The following is a 25106-nucleotide window of genomic DNA, read 5'->3' on the forward strand; positions in this document are numbered from 1 at the left end:
TACTGTATGTAGTATTGTTAAAAACAAAGCAAACTATACAGAAGCTTCAAAATGGAATAGTGTATTGTGATTTCCCAGTTTAACCTCTTACCCCCCGCCATAACTGAGCGCATTTTCTCCAATTCAGCTTTACCCAAATGTAAAAGCTTCTGGACTGGAGAGCAACAGTGTAATGCCTAATTTGAAAGACCTACTGAAAACTGATCCTAACTTTTCTTGGTGCGTTGTCGTAGCTACGTTTGTGTAATGTTTTAAGCATTTTTGTCGTGTTTTCGACACTTTTTTTTTGCTTTTTGGTGCCTTTTTGTCATGTTTTTTGTTACTTTTTTGTCTCTTTTTAATGCTTTTTTGTTGTCTTTTCATCCTTGTTTTTGTCGCTAAGTTTGGGTAAATTTGGGTAAATTTAAATTTGGGTAAAGCCAAACTGAAGAAAATGTGCTTGGTTCAGGTGAGGGGTAAAGGAATAAGCCACCGTTTTTACATACTGAGATATGTTCTTACCTGAGCTTAGACAAGTTGATGCGTACCTGTCTGGTCTCGCAAATGTTGTTAGCATTTAGCCAAGGCATAGCTTCAAACTGGGGTGACGTTAGAAGAGACCAAGCTGGTCCACGTTTTCCCTATTTAAATACAGTTATGTGAAAAGTTACACAATCCAAGTCTAGTTACACAAAATTAAAATTGACGATATTCTAAGTGGATAAAAAGGGGCACTACATTGTAGTGAAGTAAAATCGACGGAAAATCGGACGTCGAAGTGCTCCTAAGGTATTATTGCGCCTTACAATACCTCTTTTTCCTCTGCTTAGAAAATTGACATGTTTAATTTTGTGTAACTAGACCTGGATGTGTAACTTTTCACGTAACTGTATTTAAATAGGGAAAACGTGGAACAGGATATGCTAACAGGCTAAATGCTAACAACATTTGTGTGACTGAGTGCACGCACAGAGACCAGACAGGTACGCATCAACTTGTCTAAGCTAAGGTAAGAACATATCTCAGTATGTAAAAATGGTGGCTTATTCCTTTAAGAGGTTAACCATGTTTTAATGCATGACTTTCTCTGAACCTTTTGAACTAATACGCAGAGAGATTTGTACATACTTAGATAGAGTGCAGTATAAGCCGCATCAGAACATTATGTTTACCCATTGCTTGGAAAGACTGTCTTGCTGGACTTGTTATTATACAATGGACCAGTTTGGTGTTTTTCTATACAAGCCATTGTGGCATAGCGTCGTGCTGCAATACGGTGTGAAACACCCAATAAATTGAGGTGAAGCCACTAAACACGCATGTCTCCCGGAAAGTCATTTGCTGGAGATTGAATGTACTCTAATCCCAATTTACAGTGAAGATTTCGGGTGAATCTCGGGACCACACTGGGAGGAGCGTCGAGAAATGGCTGTGTGTGTTCACCTCCTGTCACGTCACGCTGAAGCGATGGGCTATAGCCTCTAACAGCATGTCCAGCCCGCTGTGCCTTAATGACACACAGGCTCTCCTTGGCCCAGTGGTTTAGAACCGCTCCACAGCAGCTCGCCCCGCCATGAATCATGGGATATGGACGTCAGGCATCAGCCAATGGGCCGTGACCAGAACAAGGAGAGCTCCATTTGTGTGTTGTGTGTGGACAATATGGACATAATACAGTATGCAGTGAATTCTTCTGTGTGAGTGTCTTGCAAAGCCATCAAGTCCTGAGCATATTTGGCTTCAAATTTGCAATGATTTATAAAGATAACAGTCCTTAACAGTGTGTGAAATTTACTCAAACAAAAGCATATAAACATGATTGTGTGTGTTTTATTAAACTTATTAAAACAAAATGTCAGATAAAAACAAAACAGAGGATAATCATTTTAATGCTTACTGCGGTGCAAGCAATAAACTGGTGAGCTATTCAGCTGTGCAGAAGATTTTTATGTCTTGTCTTTTTATTGCACTTATTTTTGATCCAGTAGATCAGTTCAGACTTTGTGAATGTGCGTGTTGCTTCCTGTCAGACACAGGCCAAATCATAAGAGCTTTGATGATATTTTTATTTGATCATCACATGAAGTATAAGGCTTCACTCGGAAATGTATATTTTTTTTTATTATACACTGATATTAAACTAGAGACTTTGCACATCATTGTGTCAAGACAATTGTGTTGAATGAGATGGAGCAATGAGAAAAGGCAGACTGATGAATCTTTGTTCTACTGACCTTGAATAGAGTTGAATAGATTCTGTGTGGCATTTGTCTTTAGATAATAACAGAATCATATTGCATTTGTTATCCTCATAAGAACCGCATGTGTTCTTTTTAGAGATGATGGTGATGGTTGCGTAGTGACTGAGTTAAAACCTCCAAGATGCTGGTCCAACAGTTCATCAGTTGTCCTCACAAGTTGCCCTGAGGCTCTTGAAGGATGGGTCAAACGCAGATGACAAATTTCCCTATGGGGACAAATACAAATGTTGTCATGTGTTCAATCTCAACTTTCGCTTGCTGCCTGGTTTGAAGCACCCTTGAGACTTTTGACTTTTGATTGGATTGTTGGTCCTCACGTCTACCATATCAGCAGATGTGTGCCTGTGTATATTTTATGTCACAAGAGGCCAGAGCATATGTGCCTTTTACTGATGCCTGCCGCAGCTTCACGCTTGTATATGCTGAGTGTAATGGGGTGTGCACTGAATCGCAGTGTCCCTTAACGTGCCACTGACCCGCAGCAGGAACTCTTGCACTTTTGAGACCCAAGATACTGAAATTGGGCCAGTGTTTTCATTTGGGTGTGAATGCAAATAGGGATGCGCTCAGTGGATTTTGCTGCATTTGAGGTGACGCAGCGTTGTGTCTTTCCCAGTGAAGCGTTTGGAAGGCTGTCAGAGAGATGAATGAGTGCCGTTATATCGACTACTACTCGACTGCCTCCTCCCTCCCTCCTCTCCTCCTTCTTCTCTTCCTCGGCGGCCCATGCTCCATTTCTCCTTTTCCCCTAACCCCCACTTCCGCTATATTCCCTCCTGCATTCAACCTGCCCTGCATACAATTTAGAATTCAGCAATACATTTGATTAAGAGCCCAGGAACATGTGTAGGCTCATGGCATATTAATTTGATGTTGTTATTTCCCAACAGGAGCATATATTTTTGCCAACAGAGCATAAAACAAAAACACTTTGTAATTTAAAAATGTGGATGTTTTTTGGTGCCTTTAGTCGATATGTAATGTTGCAATTGTCAAAATGGCTTTACATTATGTGATTTAGCATTCATTTTAGATCTGTACTTGAGAATTGTCTTTGCATTCTTTAATTTCAACATTCAATTATCTTTGCAATATGGAAATTCAACATGCATTTTACATTTTTAACAGTGTAAATGGCATTTTTATATGTAATTTCACAATCCAACTTAAATGTACATTTTACATTAAACGATTTAGAATTTATAGAATGCAAAGACAATTGTGAAATACTAATCTAAAATTAATGCTAAAATCACATATTGTAAAGCCATTTGACAATTGCATTACATTTTGAATAAAGAGACCAAAAATGTCCATACACTTTAGCCTTGTTTTGTTTTAAATCTTGGCTTCACCAAAGACTTTGAAAAAACTGATTGCTTATTTGAAAGCAATTGTAATGCACTTGAATGTACTGTGTGGTTTAGTTAAAGCTACACCCAATATATCAATAAATAAAATTGAAATACAAGCATTTATTTCATGACAGATATTTTCATCATTGAAAAATACCTCATAAATATACAAATAAACATTTGCTTTTGCTGTTTGTGGCTCACCTCTCCTAAGACATGACTTTACGGGGAGTGGATACGTCTGCTGCTCGTCTCCATTGAGATGTCGACTAAAGTCAGTAGCATTTTCTGTGTTGAGCTGGTCATTGCGAGCATGTTTTGTGTTGATGGCAGCAGTATAGTCCAAAATGTTACGCAGTGGGCCTTTAAATATCACATTAATATTGTTTCAATTGCAGTAACATACAAGATAGTTATCGAATATAGCAATCTTTTCCAATATTGTGCAGCCTTGGCCACAAACGCGCTTATGTGACTGAATATTGCCACTGTTTCTTCATTAAAAACATGTGCAATAGGTGAATCCTCCAGCCAGGTGATTCTGACCATCAGCCGGGCTCCACATCATGGAGATGGGTCCCCTGGCGCGGCACTGCCGTCGACCACTGCTCCTTACGGGTTGCCCCAGCGGCATCGAAGAATGGGTTAAATGCAGAGGACAAATTTCCCTACGGGGACAATAAAGTAAACAAACAAACAAACAAACATTAATACAGTATAATGAAAAATAAATCTAGTGCTAGTTTTCTCTGCTAGTTTTTGTTCCTATAATTACAGACACATTTACTGATAAACCAAAACTTGAGCATTATGACAGTTTAAAGGCGACTTCTACCTCAGAATCCTGGCCTGTCCTCGGCGGTAAACTATCGGCTCTTATTCTATAGGATTTTATGATGTCATGTGAACTCGATCCATTGTCTGTTATGGAGTGACATTTACAAAGAGCATTCCAATGTTAAATGATTCTTTACCGTCTCCGGAGCAAGGATTTTTAATTTGATGCTACCCAGCAGTGTTTGTTTTCTAACATTTGATCAAAACGTCAATACACTGGCCTCGCTGTTAACTACTCTAACAAGACCTTAATCTAGACCCGTAATGCTTTGTAAAGATCGAGCTGCTCACTATTGGAGGAGTTCAAGTCATTTGTCTGGAATATTACGCCTTGTCTCTCGCTCTCTGTGCAGCAATCAATGGCAATACAGAGGGACGTACGAGATAACAAATAAACTGTGACATGGCCATAGGAGACTGTGTCACGTTTTAATACAGGGAGTGTCATGTTCGGTGTAATAACAGATGACAACCAATAGACATTTAGATAGAGCTTATCAGAGGGAGGGGACAGTCCGACACTGAACTGCACCACATCAAGCTTCATGAAGATTTTAATCATTGTGAAATAGACCTCGGCTCATCAATCTTGGCAGGGGAGTTTCACACAGCCATGGGGATGAAGACGTGCCATTTCAGCTTATACAATGATAACTGAGGCCAATTATCAGCTGAACATGCGTGCCTTTGATGTTAAATTTATAACAGATGCAAGTCTTCGAGATGGTTACGAAGCTACAAGGACGCAGATGTTGACTGAACACCTCTGAGGCTTTGGAATCTGGTTGGAGTTGGTCTTGTAGTGTTTGACGTTGCTCTGAAAACAAAGTCTCTGCATGTGCTTTACATGTAATAGAATCGACAATGGCGGATTGACTTGAAAAGTGACCGATATGAAAATGTGGGTAGTAGCTGTTTAGTTTGACAGCCTATTTAATACTTCTTATCCTGCTCCTGAAGAATATTTATGAAAGTTAAAAAGTAAGAAAAGAAAAAATACTATGAGCAATAAATAATTAAAACCAAATAAAGCAGTACTAAACTTTTTTACCATAAAAAATCCTTTTCGTAGTCCCTCTGGGGGTAATATTAGTGTTAATGGGATTATTCGGGGGTCTTTGATCTCCCCTTGCAACTTTCCTGCCTCCGGGTCGGAGTCACCAATACACACTAAAAGAATCATGAAGAAGAAGCTAACAGGCTAACAGGCAAAGCTAAATGCCAGCTAGCGCCACGTAAACAGTATTTACAGCCACGTTTGAGTGAAAAAAATTATCTTTTCTGTCAGCGTAGTATTTACTCTCACTGACAATTAATGAGTAAAAAAACGCAACATGCTACGACACCTGCAGTGGCCTCTAGGAGCATAATAAAATATACGTTAAAGGGATATTTCAGGATTTTTGACATAGGGCCTCATTTCCTAGTTATCCAGGGTGTTGCTGGTACCTGGAGATATTTTTTTTGTAATTCATGTAGTTCTTATTTGAAGAGTTTCGTGGCGCTAGGCCAATGCAAGGCTAGTGCATTTCTACTATGTCAGCTAGCCTGCATTAAAACAGTCTGACCCGCTCTACAGCACCTGAGGCAAATCACTTATAACGCCAGACTAACGATATAAATGTCTGTGTCGATAGAATCATTTTAACCATTTTGCATTTAAAATACCTTATATTTGAGCAGCATCTGCTTCATGTTTGTATGGGTTAGGCGTAATAAGTTTTCACTTCAGCCTAAACCCTTTCGTGATGTTGTACACAAAGAATTGGAAATGTTTGTATAATGTTTAAAGGAATGAACTGACCGAATAAACTACTACTACTACTAAGCTACGCAGCGGCGGAGTGATCTGCTAGAAAATAGTCCCTCAAAATGCGATCATTCATGTGATGCAAGGTCAGTTATATTCCAAAAAATATTCTATGGACACAGACATTTATATCGTTAGTCTGGCGTTATAAGTGATTTGCCTCAGGTGCACTGTGGAGTGCGTAAGACTGTTTTTAATGCAGGGTAGCTGACATCGTAGAAATGCACTAGCCTTGCATTGGCCTAGCGCCACGAAACTCTTCAAACATAAGAACTGCATGAATTACAAAAAAAATATCTCCAGGTGCCAGCAACACTCTGGATAACTAGGAAATGAGGCCCTATGTCAAAAATCCTGAAATATCCCTTTAATATCAAACAATAAAAAACTAAATAAAAATTTCAAATAAAACACATAGGATATCACAATGCTATGTTACAGAAATCTGAGTAGAATTTCAATATTACTTTCAAAGAAAAGTTAGTTTTAATAATGTATAATAAAAGTAAAATGTTGGACTTGGGTTATAAATTGATGCCTCAAGGAGTACGTGGGACAAGAAAGGTTGGGGAACCACTGTGTTATGGTAAAAGCCATAGAATAAAAGTGACAAGGCACTTCACTGTGTGGGTGGTTCGATGTTGGGGGGCAGAGCGTTAGTCAACAGTTTCGGTGACAACTTTTGAAACCTTTGTTACTATTGAACATAGATGCCTTGTGAGGAAATGGCCAATCAGACCCAACCATGCAATAACCATCCTTATTGCAGGCTTTGCTCTCACCTGACCAAAAATGTGCTTCAGTCTAGACTTTGGTCAGACCTCCCAGCAAAAGAAATGGCAGCTCCTTGTCTGCTTCACCTCCCTCTCGCCTCGGCACCGCTCAGACCTCATCCCTCCGGCCAGAGAGCCATTTAAAGCCAGGGAACTGCATCCCGTTGCACTGCCCGATCGATACGGAGGCTGTCAGCAAGACGAATGGAGGCTTTAGGAAGTCCATTTTAATGAAGGAGAAGGAGCAGGGAATGAGAGGTACTTGGGAAAAGGGGGGGTGGGGAAGAGGGAACCACAATGGGAAGTTGTGCTGCAAAAATTATGGAAAAGACAGAGTTTGGAAGTCTCAGGTGGCAAGAATTTGTGGGAGTGGAGGCGAGGGTTTGATTTAGCTGCAGTACACCTATTTCTAGCCCATGGAGTGAAATGGCTCGTTGGATACAATAACTTGCAAAGACACAGAAACGTCTATGAGTGGACGGAGGGGATTTCATCTGGCCCAAGCACCAACACCACATCAAGCACTCTGGCTCATGAATCATGTCAGCAGCTCCGCGGTAAAAGATATTGTTGTGACAAGGGAAAGCTACAAAGCCAAGGATACTCCCTCCACAGCTGTCCTCAACAGAAACTAATTCTGCGTGCATCAGCAGTGAGGAGAACTTGGATGTCTTTGATGCAGTTTGTACATTTTTCACAAGTTTTAGCAGGGCATACCCGTGTTAGAGAGGAAAGAAGTGCAACGTTGTGAAAAATGTGAAAGTACTCATCATTTTACTTTTGTTTTAGAAATGGTTTAGCTAAAAGTCAGCATTTTCTTGTTTGAGCTGATTTCAAATCAGTAGCTTTTTGTTTTTGTTTTTCTAAGACTAACACCTGGCTTTTGCCCATATTTGCCCATGTAGACTTCAAATCCCAGACACTCTTTGTGAATGTGCACTCTGAATATTTTCTGGATTACAAAAGGTCTCGCTGGGAAGAGAGAGGTCAGTGCTGCGACTGTGCAACTATTTGATGTTTGCATTATATAAAGCTGCGGCCCGAACCTGGTCTGTAGAAGCAGCCTTTTTGCAGAATGATGAAATGGTCTTCTGGAGTCCCTGACATGAGGCCAAAGCAGAGGATTATAGCTCTTCACTTTGGCTCAGCTCAAGCCGACTAACAGCCCCTGCACTACACTTTCTCTCACTGCCTTTCGTATCTTGCCGGTCGCATCTCAGACGTTTGTCCCAGGCAGCTCCCTGCAGCAGCGTCAGCATTTTTTGTCCCGTGGCACAGTGTCCAGACCTTCCCCTCTTGCTTTTGGATCGGAGCCCCGTCTAAGGAGTGGAATGTGTCTTTGTGGAAAGCACTCACAGAAAGCAATAAAATAGAGACAAAATACAAGGCCCCGAGCTGACGAAATGAAAGTGCTCCATCTTGGAGAGAGACGGGGGCCTACGGGGGCGGCTCATACTTGACCTTGCAGGACCAAAGGAAGGTCTTTAAATAACAACCAAGACAGGCCCGGCTACACAAGCCACAGAGCTGCCCTCAATTACACTGTCCTGAGTGGGGACAATGCTAAAGGCACAATGTACCATAATTACAGAGCGCAGGTGCCTTTACTGAGGAACTTTACTGACGGTGACTTTTGATAGCCAATTGCGGCAAGAGCATAATTGCACAAGTCGAAATTTTGTGTGTGCAGATAGTTGTTTCTCCTTACCTAATTTGGAAACTGGGTCATATACTGTACAGTGTGTTACCTCATTACAGTACAGAGACATGAGACTTCAAAACAGCAGAACAACAATGACTAATTGGGCAAAAACTCTAAGCCATAAGACCTACTTCCCCAGCTATTTCACTGTATCAAATTACAGGTCTGCAACATCACGCTTGTCTCTGCTGATATTTCTGAAAAAATGGGGTAAAGTAAAATAACTCACTATAATAATTGCTACTATAAAGTAAGAACGTAAATCTGGTCATTCAAGGGGATTAGATTTGGCCCTCAAGGGGGTGCTGATTATTATAGAGGTGTCTGCTTGTTTACATTTTGACTGCTTTTGACTACTGTCTTTCTGAATAAAACAATTAAAAAAAAAAGATATCTTCATAATAAATCTCTATTAACCTTGTTTCATTATTTTTCCATTACTCAATACTCATGTAACTTCTTTATTACTGCTTGACAGTTCATATCATTGCTGACAGTATAAGGTAGTATTATGTGCAAAAATGGAGATATCCCTGTAATGCAAATGTGACCTTGTAGTAGATGAGAAATCTGTGTACATTCTGGTGCAATATTTTGCCGGAGATTCTGCAACGGCTTATGGACTTTTTAGTCTCTGATTGTTCTGATTTAAAAGGTTTGTGGATGTGTGTGTGATGAGCTGGGCATCGGTGAATATGTGCATAGGCACGATTTTGACTTCATCGCTATTCAGCGCGGCTTAGCGTGATTACAGCAGCGTGATCCTCTGAAGAGTTAATGATGAGAGAAGCAGTAGCTCCACAGAGGCCAATCACACTGCAGCAAACAGGCTTATCTCTCTGCATTGTCTGTCTGTCTGTTGTAGGGCCATAACATAGATTTTCTTATGCGTGGGAAGTATCGTGATGGGGGTTTAGCTATCATTTCTCTCACAATAGTGTTTGCTATCATCTGCCCTCGCCATCATTAAAATATGCATGACATTTGGGGTTTATAGCTGTACCAACAGGACTCCATATCCATATAACTTCATTATTATGGTCTCAAACAAGGATCTAGGACAGTAGGAGCTCTTAGTACCTCTGGGCCTGGGCCCGGCACACGGCACACAGCGTTGGGCCAGTGGCAGTTTCCCCTCACACCTCAGGGAACCGACTGACAAGCTTAATGACGCTGCTGGGGTTACAGCACGTCTCCAACTCATTTTGCAGCGTGATTGAAGTTCGCAGTGGGTAGCTTTTCATCAGCACTGAGCAGACAAAAGGGACCTTTTCTGTGTTGTCTTTGTGTATGCAGTTGTGTACCACTCTGAAGATGTTTTATAGCTGCTGTCACGTATGTTCACAATCTCATGGATGATGGGTTTTGTAGTAGCTTGTCTCAAGTGTGTACTATGGCTGTTTATAGCTGTACATATTTTTTACACTGACTTGACTGCAAATAAATAAATAAAATATTTCAAGATCTAGATTGTCTTTGTTTGCTAATTAAATATTTAAACTTTGCTCCACTGTGGTTCTCAAACTTGGACTGGGATCATCTATAAAGCCCAGGATAGACATTTTGACTTGACCACTTCTTTATCTTGATTTACAGCCAATTTATTCTAGACCTGATTTAGAATGTTGGACATTCTGGGTTAGTTTTGTTTATTAAAGGAATAGGCCACTGTTTTTACATACTGAGATATGTTCTTACCGTAGCTTAGATGAGTTGATTTGTACCTGTCTGGTCTTGCACTCAGTCACACAAATAGACCAACGATGTTGTTAGCATTTAGCCTCTCCCAGCATAGGTATAGCTCCAAACAGGGGTGACGTTAGAAGCGACTAAGCTCTTCCACGTTTTCCCTATTTAAATACAGTAAAGTGAAAAGTTACACAAACGAGTCTAGTTACATAAAATTAAACATGGAGATTTTCTAAGCCAATAAAAAGGGGAACTATATTCCATCCACTATTTTGGATTCTCACTATTTAAAATGTATAATATTTTTATATGATATTGCTATGGCAATGGTCCTCAGTTTACATCACTGCAGCCCTGTCATTATGTAAAAAAACATTGCGGACAATGACCATCAGCTGCGCAGCCCACTGAATGTACATTATTGAAAGCTGGATCCTTTGTGACAGCAGATGTGCATGAGTCATGAAATGGTTGTTGATGTTGGCTCGGTTCTGACTATCCTGTGTTTCATATTTTTACTTTGAGTTTTCTGCTCCGGCCCCCCCTTCCTTTGTAAGGCCTCTGTTTGGCCCACATTGCATTACGGCTGTGAAGTCTACATCCTGTCACTTCCTGCTACACTAAAGTGCCCTGTGATTGCTCCATCAATCCAGTGTGAAGGGGTCAATCAGAAAGCCACTTTGTTTGCCGCCACAATGCTGATTTTCCTATTGCCGTGACTGCCGACTGCTGTAGTACATTTTCGAATGGTGCTTATGTGTTGCCCCTGAATCAGCTGACACTTGGCGGCTACACTGCATACAAACTTCCTCTTCTTTGTCCACCCGAGTTCACTTTGGAAAGGGCTCTGAGGCTTAAATTGCATTAACTAAACAAGCCCAAGAAACGTTCACCCCTGTAAATTCCAGCAAGTCCCGATAGATGTGAAAAATGCATTATCCCTATTTTCCGTCCTCTTTCTTCACTAAATACCTTTTCCTCGAAGCCGCTGTATTTGCTAATGCACCAGGCATGTTGTGTGCCCTTGTTTTGCTCAGTTATCCAAGCAGGAAGAAGCTCTAAGTGAAAATGCATCTTGGGGAGGCTCGGCTTTAGATGCCAACTCAATTTGTTGCTGAAGGGCTGTAACAAAAGCCCAATCACCCTTTTCACACTGGCTTCTATCCAGCCGACGGGCAAAGATAAAAATCAAAGCCTCCAGCAGCAACTATTTACCGTCGCTGTCAGTCAGAGACCTGTGGTGGGTGCACTGAGCTGTTGGTGGGCTGGCAGGTGCCCGAGCACCTACCAGAAAACATGTCTAAACTGCAAGTATTACTTCCTGGTCTTCCCCTTTTGATCCTAGACCTAAGCATTTCTCACACTTCAGACTGTTGACAAAGGGAAGCCATTCTAAATCACAGGGACATGAGAGATCATTAGGATTCTACTGTGATGAGTGTGCTTTTGTGGAGGTGTGAAAAGAAGTAATTTCAAAGAAATCAAGTACGATGATATATACAGCATTACTGCTAATAGGTATAGAGCCAAAGCAAATGTAAAATGATTATTTGGCAGTAAGTAAGTAAGTTTTGAAGGCAATGTTCAGAAAGGGAAAATAGTGTGACCACTATGCTCTTACCTCAAAACTAGGCTTTGAACAACCATCCCCTCTACTTTTGATATATGTATATTCATATCTACATTTTGTATTGTCTTCTTGGCTTTATTTCAGTAGATAATAAAGCTAGTAATGGACCATAATTAATATCAACAGCACTTAGTCTCAATGTCTGTGTAAGCTCTTAGTCATACAGGAGTTATCCAACCTAGACAAAGGTTCTTGAGTCATATCTGTTCTCTGCAGTGTAGAACAGATATGTTCCACACTGCAGGATGGTTGTTTTTGCCTTTGAACAATGCTGACATCCTGTCGCAGGGGATGTGTTGAGAGGAGGCAGTGGCTGAGAGCTTTCACATCCAAGAGTAAACTCATCCAAGAAGTTTCATCAGCAACACTAAAGAATTCTTCTAAATAAAGACCACTGAGACGGGTGGGTTTGTCACACCCCTCTGTATTCAAAGGCTACTCTCAACATGTTGATTAAACTGATTATAGTTTGTTGATTTAGTCTCGATGCAGAGCCAGCGGGCATGTCTAAGAAGCGAGACAAACGTCTTCAGATAACACACTCTCCGCTGGAGGCTCCCATGTCCTGCATGGTCAGGCAGAGGAATGTTCCTGGATCTAGCTTCCATCGTAGCAGCACAGAGGTGGTTTACAGTCCTACTGGCCTAATCCGTGTCACAGTGGGAGGTTGCCTGTGCACATAGTCACTGTATGAGTTTGTATGTGAATAATGTGTTTATTGGTGTGATAATGCAGCCCAGTAGTGGGAATCACTTTTGAGTCTTTTATCAGTAAAACCAGTGCTGACTGCCTGTGGCTAAAGCAAAAGGGCCAGTGGTGCTGAAGGCATTAGGAAGTCTACAGGAGCCACAGTCTATGGAGCAGTGAGGTGCAGAAGGTGCTCTGGAGGGACGGCTTGTCTTTGATCCCACACACAAGTGGTGTTGATGTTCGGGCCACTGCTGTCCGCACCAGGCTTGTAATTACATTTGGGGAATGAAATCACAGAGGGAGGAAAGGATTTAAATGGCTTGTGAGTGGGATTGGGGTAAAAGGTTCTTCCTGGTGCTCTCAGCTCTTAAGCTTCATATTGTAAATTGTTTGAACTGAAGCTGTAAAGTGTGATGTTTACATCCAAACTCAATGACTGTCTTTCCAGGGGTTCAAATATTGAAATAAAATACGTCTCAATTCTCCATAAACATAGTTAAATATTACAGGCTGTTCATTCTGATCTCCTATTTTGTTTAGCAATAATATTTCGGACAATAAAACTTCCTTTAATATTGAATGTCTAGACAACGCGTTCACTCTTCATCACTTGGATTTTAAGGCAGCTTTGGACCACAACAGGACCGACATTGATCTTGACTGGTCTGTGTTTTCCCATTTTTTCTTAACTCCCCTCCACTGTCCTGTATTATTACCCCACACTGCACCCCCTGCACTGCAGAAGCGTTTAGCCCCTGTAAGTCAGCTCTGATTTGTCCAGCTGCGACTGACACCAGCAGCACCTCCCATTTCTGCTTCGTCCCGATGTCCTTGAATAACCTGGAGTGAGCGTCCTTGGACCCACACTGGCTTCCTGAAGCCTCTCAGTGAGTGGGGCCTGTAGCTATGCCAGATTTAGAACCACGCTTATGAACCAGGGGGGGTTACATCCACTAATTAGCTACTAATGGATAGACTTAAATGACAAACTTGTCATCAAACGCTGTACATCCTTGAGAAACTTGTGTACAGTGCATTATTGCTCTTGGCCTTTTAGTCTTTGTCTTGAAGTCAGGAGTGTACTGGCAGTTTACTCTATTCGTTCAAACATTAGGTGCGTTCACAGCTCTGGGCGTTAATAGAAAGAGTTTTCGGTGGCGTGCCTCCTGCTGGTTGATCCGTAGCTTGAGGCCATGCAAAGTGGCAAACCTTGATGTTTACCTCAAACCCTCCTGGAATGACTTTCAAACTGAGCTGTGATTTCCCCCTCTGTCACCACAAGGTCTCTGAAGAATTGATTCCCAGCACCAGCAGGCATCACACAGCTTTGCCCGTGGAGATTTGACTTTTGCACAGAAATAAGCAGCCCTGTGAAGCCCTTCAAGGCTTTTCTCTGATTTCAACTACATTAAGATTCATTCGCAGTGCCCGCTCTCCCTGTATGCCCCCTCTTCAGTGTCCTCTCTGCTAGACTTCACATTCATGTGTGTCTATCAGAAGCCAGGATGGTTGTTTTTGCATTTGAACAATGCTGACATCCTGTCGCAGGGGATGTGTTGAGAGGAGGCAGTGGCTGAGATGTGAGAAGAACAAGCCCGATCCATAGAGTTGCTATTACTTTTTTCGAGTTTCATGTGGCCATTTTATGTGCGGCCAATAGTGGAGTGGTGCAGGCTGCTGCACATATGGCAGATCACTTTTCGGTCCTCACCATTGTAAGTTTAAGTCCCAGTTCTGGCAATTTGCTGAATATCATTTTTTTGTAGCAATTTTTAGCAATTTTAGTTTCAATGCATAGTCACATGACTTTGCATACATGCCATGTATTTTCCACCATTTCCATTGGAGTCTGTCAGACTGTCACTTGTACTGTCAAGTTGTATGTACATAAAATAGTCCATTATATACCGTCAGATAAGCCCTTCTATCAGTACAAAAATGTGCTTTGAACATTTGGCCCTAAAGAGGGGGAGCCACAGAGCTCTGGAAAACATTTGCTGTGTTTGTGATTTTCTTCTATGTTAAGATGTGTGAGTAAATGTATAGTGGATGTCTGCTCTAACCACAAATGCTCCACAATTCGCCTGGCTCCACTGCTCAGACTGTCCACAACTCAGACAAAATGTCCTGCTATGCTCATAACAGCAGAACACAAACTGTATTATTTTACTCACTGCAATGTCATCCTGTTTTCGAGTTTAAATGTTAGGATATGTTTGTGTGAGCAGGGCAGACAGTCTGACGGACAGTGGAGGAGCTGTCACGAGTGCCCTTAGCCGAAGATCGACCTTTAGTGACAATCAATCCTTTGTGAGCATGTCCTGTGAAGGCTAAAGGAATTATCAAGCTCCAGGTCCGTTGGCGTCATTTATCTAACAGCTGGAGGTCACACAGGTCACACCCAAACAAGTGGCTCCTCTCGTATCTCATCATTGTTAATAGATCAGGTTAACCCAGATGATCGATTAGAAAGCCAGTTAAAAGCTCTAAAACTCTGACGCTGCAAAGTCATTCAAAATAGGCTGTAACAGTGTAATAGTACCAACTCCAACACAACTGGTTTTATCATTTGCCTTTAGGTCTGCAGTATAAGGGCGCACCGTTTGACAACAATCGCTATTTCCAAGCTGTTATGTTTTAGATATAAGGTGCTAAAACTGACAAAAGTGATGAGAAAGACTGCACTCTTCTAAATGGTGGTGTTAATGCTGCTTTTGATGGAGCCATGACATAAAATGATAAACTGCAGCGCCCTGATTGATCCTTATCGGACTTATTTGGGGGAGTGAGGAATGGGAATAAATCATTTCATTACTGGTAAATGACAGTAGTTCCTGGAACTGTATGGTTTATATTTCACTTGTATCTTTTTATTGTATGTGACATTGAAGGATGTGGTCAATCTGTGAATATTTGTTTGTACTTTATGTACGCTTTGTCTGCAAATGAAGTTCCTAATGGACAGATTTTGATTTGATTTGAAACACTGGATTGAATGTAAAGTGGTGCTTTAACTCAAGATAAATGTGTAATATTTGAGGCAGACCCCTCTCCTGTGTGGTGCTGGTGAGCCCTGGCGGACCCTGTTTAATGATGTGTGCTGCTGTGCATGTGAGCACGTCCACATGTAAAGAGAGCAATCAGGCCCAGCTGTACCTGGCCTCGCTCCGCAGAGCGCGGCATTTGGCTGTTTTAAAAAAAGCAGAAGGTTTTGATATGGCAGAGATGCAGTCATTTGGCTGATCTAATGGTCGCTCCCAGAGGATCCATATCTGTGTGCAAACACCAAGAAATACATCCAGCCTTATAACCAGCTGAATACATTATCATATTTGACCAACCCCCAGCCTCACCTTGACATGGACGCTGTTTATTCACACATAAACACTCATGTATCTTTCAGAGGGACACCTACAGAAATCAAATTGTCTGAGATTCACATTTGCGCTGCTCTACTTTAGAGTTTATTACAGTTGAGATGTTTCCTTTTTGTCAAAATGCATCTCTGCAGGTGAATTCAGATCTGAAGACGTCCTCACCCGGGGGATGTCTCCAGTGTTCTCCTCTCATCCTTCAAACACAATCTCTCCTGTAGCCTTTTATCTTACCCCAGCCCCCTCCCGCCGCTCCCCAATCCATTCCCTGTGCACCAGTGTGGCAGCCAGCTCCTGTTGCTGAGAGCCCAGCTTGTTAAAGGAAACACTGGAGCATGGTCCTCTCACCTTCCCTCTGCTTCTACTTTTAATTAGACAGATGTTTGTGTGTGTGTGTGTGGTTACATACTGTATATTACTGTAAATGTGCCATTGCTACATGTGCTCTGTGTGCTTTAATAGTCAAAGTGTAGCTCTCAGTCACATGATCATGGCCTTTGAAGTTATTTAGTAAGATTGGATTCTTTTTCTTTTTTTTTACACCTTTTACACAAGACACTTTTCACCAGCATTGTTATGTGTCATTGTTTTACGTATATATCTGCAGTGGACTTTTGCTTCAATTGCACAGTTAGTTAGCTACATTTTGAACATCTTAAATCCCTTGAAAACGCGATGGTCGAGTATTCTTCCCAATATATAAATATCAAATAAGTCTTGGTGATATTTTAAGTGTCCAAAAGTACTTTTAAAAGCGTGAATAAAGCATTGCAAAGGCATATAATTGCCAGACACCTGCATTGCTCTGGTCAAAGAAGCCTTGTTGCCACCTCTGCTGTAATGGAATCAAACATGTTGTGTGTTGGCTGTGTCTGCAGAATAATCCCATCAGCTGCACTTTACTGTAGCGGCGCTGGGCTGCCCTCGAGCTGGACATACACACAGAGACACGCTCCTCCCCCAGCAGCGTCAGGGCGGCCGATCTCTCTCCCATGTTACTGTAAAAGACACACATTTGGGGTCGAGTCTGTGCCCAAATCTCTCCACTGTTAAACGTTTAGTTAGAGATAAAACACACACAAGCTCCACTGAGTCCCCCCTCCCAAAAAAAAAAAAGTCACATTCCAACGTGACTGGCCAACAAGAGCACCTCTGCAGCATGACATAAGGGGCTAATTATGCTAAGAACAATGCATTACCTCCACCATGTGTCGTAAAGGCAGCCATTTCTCTAATGTGCCGCACAGTATAAACATATTAGTACAGAGGAGGCTGACAGAGGAGACTCAGGGAGGAATTCTTAACCAATGTCCTTGTCAAGAGAAATAGAATAATGTTGTGCGAGCCAGGCATTTCTGATTAGCATGTCCCCTCCTGCCTGCCTTCTCTCTGTCCTCTCTCCCAGCTCAACCAGTTGTACCTTTCATTACGAGACCCTCGGTGCAAAATGTGTTTGCTGATAAGAGCCATGTGGTTTATCAACAGTTTATAAAGGTCTGCGTTTGGATAAATCAAAGCAGCTCACACCCAGAGGCGAGCGCTTTCTGTAAAAGAGCACTGCTGATTGGAAGGAGTGGCAACTAGTGGAGGGAAAAAGATAACTAAAGATTATAAATGCAATCAAATCAAGGCGTCAGAGTGAGGCAGTGAGACGGGAGGCCGGGGGTATCTAGTTCCACTGTCTTTTAGCCAAACACAGTGCGCCCTCTGTCAGTGCTGAGTCTGCCTGCTCATTATCTGCATATCTGCGCTTCCATCTGAGGAGAAAATGCAGCGTTGCAGACTGACTTTAGAGGGATACACTGATCACACAAGCAGCTCTTCTCCAGGAATACTGTGGTGACTGCGTTCTGAATTCTGCAAAGCCAAAATGAGAAATACTCTGTTTTTTGCCTCTGAAAAAGGAGAAGCCTCAGTCACAGATAGAGCTTAACTTCAAAAGGCACATGTAAGTGAGCAGTTCTAGATGGGCTATCGGTGCACATGAAACAGCAACAGTTGTGACAGAGGTAATTGCCTGCCTGAGCCGGTATAACGCCATGAGTTCTTAAATTTGAGACATTTCTGGTTGTTTTCAGGCAGGTAATCGGTTCCAGGCATCACTTTGTTAAAGATATCTAAATTAAATGTATATAAAAGAGCATTTAGTTTCTCTTTTATTGATTTTTCTCACCAATGTGCTTTGCTTTTCTGCAGAGGTTCAATATTTCTATTATGTGGTACAATAGCAATGTGAAAATAGCTTTTGTTGAAATATATAGTCTCTGTATGAGCTCTTAACTTTACCGTACAGACCTCCAATAGATTGTCCAGGACACAGTTATTCATTGAGCCAGTGTCTCATTAGGACAGAGCCGCACTGTGGCCTTAACTGTCAGTGTGTGTCCTCTGGACTGGCTCCAGTCCAGCCCCTCCCTGACCAGAGCCTGCACACTCAGCTGCAGAAGGAGGCCTTTATTAGTTGGTTCTGCATGATTAATTGAACATCTGTTTGCAGAAAGATGGCTGACCCCCACTCCCAGCTGTTTACCTCTTGAATAAACAGTTAATAAGCCTGCACTGAATGTCATATCTGAGGTTGAGTGTTTAACTTTACTTAGAGCCCACTCTTGTTTTATTTGCAATAAATAATAGTGGACATACTGTACAGATGATGAAATCCCTTGTGTCTTGTGTTTTTTTTTTTATTTAGTGAGCATGTAGCTCCCACAGCTCGCCGGTGCAGTTAAAGCCCTCTCCGTCTCTCTCCTGATTAGCAGTGTCTTTGTTCTGTGAGTGGTGGCATGCCATGAAGCGAGATGGCTTTAAACAAGCTGCTGCTGTGCTGATCTGATTCACACATACCCCCCTGCTCGCTTTGCACAGGCAAAATGGATCTGGTTTTGTTTGTTGTTTGCTCTCTGAATGTTTAAGCCTCGGGAGAGATTTGGAACATTTCAGCCTTTTCCTTTCATTTCCAGTACAGTATTAATGTCTGCAGGGGTATTTGAAAGTGGGTGGGATGTCTATAATTACTCACGCAGTAATGCTGGAATTGGGGAATAATTAATAACATTCTATATTTTTATTTTCTCATTAAAGATGATTTCCTTGTTATTTTTGACATTCCCTCTTTCTCTTCCTCCACAGGCTGCCTCCATGGCCTTGAGCAGTTTGGGACATGTATACACCGCCATCGGGGACTATCCAAACGCCCTGGCCAGTCACAAACAGTGCGTGCTGTTGGCCAAACAGTCCAAGGATCAGCTGTCTGAGGCCCGCGAGCTGGGCAACATGGGCGCAGTCTACATTGCAATGGGTGACTTTGACAACGCGGTACAGTGCCACGAGCAGCACCTGGGCATTGCCAAAGCGCTGGAGAACAAGCGTGAGGAAGCGCGGGCTTACAGCAACCTGGGCAGCGCCTACCACTACCACAGAAACTTTGACAAGGCCATGTCCTACCACACACATGTGCTGGAGCTGGCGCAGGAGCTGGAGGAGAAGTCCATCGAGATGAGAGCCTATGCGGGACTGGGCCACGCAGCGCGGTGTATGCAGGACCTGGAGAGAGCCAAACAGTACCACGAACAGCAGCTTTCCATTGCAGAGGGTTTGAAAGACCGAGCAGCTGAAGGACGGGCCTCCTCTAATCTGGGTAAGTTTATGCAAAGTTATTTAAGCGAGGTCTTATGCTTTTTGTATGTATTTGGTGATATTTATTTATTTAACCTTAAAGGAATAGGCCACCGTTTTTACATACTGAGATATGCTCTTACCTCACTTTAGCCGGGTTAATATATCCCCGTCTGGTCTTTGTCCGTGCGCTCTGTCACGCAAACGGAGCACATACGCAGCCTCTCCCACATGTCACATAGCTCCAAAAAAGCTCACGATAGAAGCTACCAAGCTCTTCCACGTGTTCCCTATTTAAATAAAGTTACGTGAAGTGTTTTCATGCGAAGTATATTTACACAGAAATGTAACGTGTCGATTTTATAAGCAGATAAAAAGGGGGACTATATTGTGAGGCGTAATGATACGAGGAGTAAAACGTCCGCGCAGTAACTCCTAAAGGTTATTGACGGAAGTGAGCGGGGGAAGTCTTTAGGAGTTACTGCGTGGACGTTTTACTCTTGTATCATTACGCCTCACGATATTGTCCCCCTTTTTATCTGCTTAGAAAATCGACATGCTACATTTCTGTGTAAATATACTTCGCATGAAAACACTTCACGTAACTTTATTTAAATAGGGAACACGTGGAAGAGCTTGGTAGCTTCTATCGTGAGCTTTTTTGGAGCTATGTGACATGTGGGAGAGGCTGCGTATGTGCTCCGTTTGCGTGACAGAGCGCACGGACAAAGACCAGACGGGGATATATTAACTCAGCTAAAGTGAGGTAAGAGCATATCTCAGTATGTAAAAACGGTGGCCTATTCCTTTAAGGCAGATTGAAAAAGACAATTCTCATTTAATAATCATTTTAATCACGTACCCTTATTATAAAGCGTTGCCGTAAATACTGTATGCTACGGATTGGACGGTAAGGATCGCTCTTTCTGGTTACATAGGGTTAAATCGGGGGAGCATTGTTATAGCATTTGTCATGGCTGTTTGGATAGATACGGCATCGTGTCATAGAAGGGGGCGTGGCCTCGCCGAAGGGGAAAATAGAATCTTTTGGGAAACACCATTTTTCATCCTTTTTGCTATTTTCTGGTGAAATATGAACGTTTTTATCACATACAAATAAAGTAAAGTGTAAATCGGGTCCATATGGATATTTTCCCACAGCAGATTGTTCTGTAGAAGTGAAAAAACGGCAGTCATAGCAAGCGCTAGCTAGTGTTAGCATTAGCACGATGCTAACATGTAGTATTGTGTTAGAATTCTCCGTTATTTATGTGTTTATGGACTGTTGAACCACTTTGCTCCTCTCCATGTCTTTGTATCTTAATTTAGCAGAAAACTATATTCATAATCCAGCATTTGTTAAAGTCGTTTTTGAATACTTAGAGACAGTTTAGATTTTTACTCCAAATTGTTTTCCCCCTTAACTGTTTTCAAACATGACCATATATGGGCGAATCCAGAGATGCCATCTGTATCTATTCACCTTATTCCGGAGGCTCGCGTGGGCGCCGCCATGAATTGTGCCCGCCCCTTTTCTCCTATGTGTTAACATGGGGCTGGAGAAGTCCACATAAAATCAGTCACTACATGAAAACAAAGCCGTTTTTCGGCCGCGCAGAGAAACGGTGCAGTGTTGACATGTTGGTGCAAATGAACATTGCCATTTTACACAAATTAATCGACTAAACATCGGATTTGAGCGGAGAATATTTTCCCTCGTTCTCGGATAAAATGAACGGGCTTCGCGCTCGACCGGAAGTGTCTGGCAAACGAGGTGCAGAGACAACGCAAAAAGTGGCAAAAGTGGGCGGGGCGGAATAAGGTGAATAGTCCTCGCGGAAGAATCAAGGACTTCTCAAACATGTATAAATGGCTCAAAACACAACTTTACATTTGTGTTTGTAACATAGTAACAACAAATATGCCATTTTGTTTGTTGCAGATGACACTGACTACAGATAAATAGCAGACTTCTACTGCAGTCTTAAATGTAACTGATTAAACAGTACAGTTTGCATTAGGTACGCTATATTGGGTATACATAATATAGGTTCAGACATCCTGATATAAGTAAATTGAGGACATGGTCTTGTGCTTGATCCAAAATGTGTTCATTTGTAAGGAAATGGTAGCTGCCAAAAAGAATAAAAATAAATCCTAGTAAATTGTACAGTTTTATGGAAAATTTCTTCTTCACTTATCAGCTCTGCCCCTTCCCTTAAATTTCCCAGACTTACTCGTATCTTAAAAAATAAAATTGTTCTGGAGCAGAATGGGGACTGAGAAAATTAATTTCATATCTTGATCTTTTGAGTTGAAGCAAAAATGTAAGAATCAAAGCCAGTTAATACCTAGTCTTTTGTGACAAATCCTTCTGCAATGAAAAGAAAGTCCTATCAAGGTAACCTTGTGGAGTCACATAACTATGAAAACAGCTCTACGTAAGGATAAGGTGTCTAATAATGTATTTAATACACTGGGAGATTTATAGTTATACCAATTCCACTGTATTCAGCCCTGCACCAAGTGACTTATGATGGCTATCAAAGCTGTTGTAAAGCTGATTTTAATGGACAACTAAGTGGCATAGTATCTCTTCCTAGATGAAATATTATTTAACCTAATGTGTAAAAGTGGTAGAGCATGAGAGGGGTTAATATACTGGAGATAAATTGCGGTTCTCCTTTGACTGGTCTAATGGTCAGACAGGCTGCTTTACATGCACCCACACCTTATGTAAGCGCCCATAAATTCAGCCGGAAAACTTTATGATATTCTGTGCAGGGTTTAGCTGGAGTGGGCGCTGTATGTCAGACGCCTTTTTATCGCCTCCAGTCTAATGATTCCCATTACGGTAGACACATGTGTCCTATGCATTATTATTCACAACATCACAACATACAGTTTATAGTCGTAATGAGGCGGCACGATAATGAACAAATCGCAAAGACCATAGTTATTTGGGTCCTTCAAATAAAAACTGCTTACCCCATTGTTTAGACATTTAGCTTATTGTAATCACTAAACTCGTCAGACAAATAACAATACGATTTTTTCCTAGACTTGCTTTGCCAATTTCACATAATAAATAGAATGAGATACTAACATATATTTAATGACGGGAAAAATACCTAAAAAGTGAGTGGGCTCGCATTTCCGTAGACTTCACTTGCAACATAGTTGAGAGAGCATAGAAATAAAAAGCAGAAGCGGCCTTCGATCCTAACGTATGCGGACAGTTAGGAAGTAGGCTAGTCCGGGAGACTTTTCAGAGTCTGTTCGCCTGCTCAGTGCTCAATGTATTTTTCCTATAGCCGTTAGCATTAGCCACCAAACATAATACTAATGAGCAATCCAGATGTTTTCAGCTGTTGTCAACCCGTCGACCACATTTAGGTGAGGTCGAAGCCTAGTTAGAAATCATCAATGAATGTACAGACCTCCTTAGATTTTAGTACAAATTAGCGTAGAAAAGTGTCCTCTGAGCTAAATGCTAACTCAAAATCAGTCATGGTTCGACTTTTTGTGGTGTCGGACACACATCCACTGGCCACTAAACATCAATTTATGATATGTTAAAGGAACAGGCCACTGTTTTTACATACTGTGATATGTTCTTACCTCAGCTTAGACGAGTTGATTCGTACCTGTCTGGTCTTTGTGCATGCGCTCAGTCACGCAAATAGACCAAAGACATTAGCATTTAGCCTCTCCCAGCATATTCTTATTTAAATACAGTTATGTGAAAAGTTACACAATCCAAGTCTAGTTACACAAAATCAAACATGTCAATTTTCTAAGCGGATAATAAGGGGTGCTATATTGTAAGGCGTAATAACACCTTAGGAGCACTTTGACGTCCGCGCGGTAAAGTCCAAGTGCTCCTAAGGTGTTACTACGCCTTACAATATAATTCCCTTTTTTATCGGCTTGGAAAATCGCCATGTTAAATTTTGTGTGACTATACTTGGATCGTGTAAATGCTCACGTAACTGTATTTAAATAGGGAAAATGTGGAAGAGCTTAGTAGCTTCTAGCTTCACCCCAGTTTGAAGCGATAGGAATATGCTGGGAGAGGCTAAATGCTAACAACATCTTTGGTCTATTTGCGTGACTGAGCGCATGCGCAAAGACCAGACAGGATCACATCAACTCGTCTAAGCTCAGGTAAGAACATATCTCAGTATGTAAAAACGGTGACCTGTTCCTTAAATGATAAAGAAACCACAGAAATTATATAAACGGAGAAAACATACCTCCCCAAATATTGCTATTGCCCCGTTGCCTCCCTATTCATTTGTATGTGGAAGGAACGTTCAAATTAACTCGGGATTCGACGGCTAACAAATGTGCGCAGTTGGAGGAACAGGCTCAGACAGCTAAAGGCATTACTGTGATTTCTATGTGCAATATCGCTGGGAGCGGGACATCTCTGGCTCGTTTCCATGGAGATGCTTTGACTACAGATAGGTTATCGTTAAATATGTTGAGTCCTCTTTCAAATGCTTTATTTTGATACACCTCTGCAAAATGTGCTTTTGTATGCTACGTGTTTCATAAATTAGTCGCCTTTCGCAACATAGCAAGATTTAATAATAAGCAGGATAATGAATGTGTCACTAGCACCAGATGGTCTTTGAGGAGGAGCTAAAATGAGGGGGTTGTATCCATGAGCCCTTTGGTCCAAGAACAAGCCCAACCATCATGGACATACAATTACAGTGAAGGCTGATCACTCGACCCCACACTGGGACGTATCTCCACTGTCTTTTTCACTTCTTTTCATTATTTTTTGTGATCGCTCCCACTTCCCCCTCTCTCCTTTCACCCCTACTGATTGTAATCTGCGGCTGTCAAGCTCCTAGTAATTGAAACTGACTTGATGAATCGCTTAATTACCTTTAATAGCTGATGCAAGAGGAGCAGAATAATGAAGATAACAAAAGGATGAAGTGGTGGTGGAGAAGCATCAGTCTCTAATTGGCCCATTGTTGTTGTTTTGTTGTTTTGCGTTTTTCCCGTTTGTTCCGTCATCGCTGCCCTCAAGCCCCTCCAAAAAAAAGCATAAAAAAGACGCAAGACAATACTGGCTCAAACTAACTAACTAGCTAACGGGATGTTGTTCCGAGCTTCACAAAATGCCGCCTTGATGTAGGATACAAAGACCAGAAGGATGAGCCAGATTAACGAGAAGTGATAAAAGGGAAAAAACAATGAGTGTGAGACTGCGAGATGTGAGGAAGTTGCAGAAACAGGGAAAAAAGGCGAGCTTTTATTATGCCCTCTCGACTTGGCGTTAATGTTGCATGCAGCACGGGTGGAGAAGACGCTGACTTGGCTTAGAGGAACAGTTGTATAGAGATCACTAGAGCTTTAATATCAAACTACGAT

At 41.8% G+C, this 25106-nt stretch overlaps 1 protein-coding gene across 1 annotated transcript in view; it reads left to right on the forward strand.

Moving 5' to 3' along the window:
- The window catches only part of LOC306964539 (tetratricopeptide repeat protein 28-like), a 116621-nt gene that overhangs the window by 61753 nt on the left and 29762 nt on the right, over window positions 1-25106 (forward strand). Inside the window, exon 5 of the mRNA XM_079558587.1 lies at window positions 19230-19737. Within this exon, the coding sequence (XP_079414713.1) occupies window positions 19230-19737 (508 nt within the window). The remainder of the gene's footprint in view (window positions 1-19229; window positions 19738-25106) is intronic.

The sequence above is a fragment of the Gobius niger genome (assembly GCF_951799975.1).
Source record: "Gobius niger genome assembly, chromosome: 1".
Taxonomy (NCBI): domain Eukaryota; kingdom Metazoa; phylum Chordata; class Actinopteri; order Gobiiformes; family Gobiidae; genus Gobius; species Gobius niger.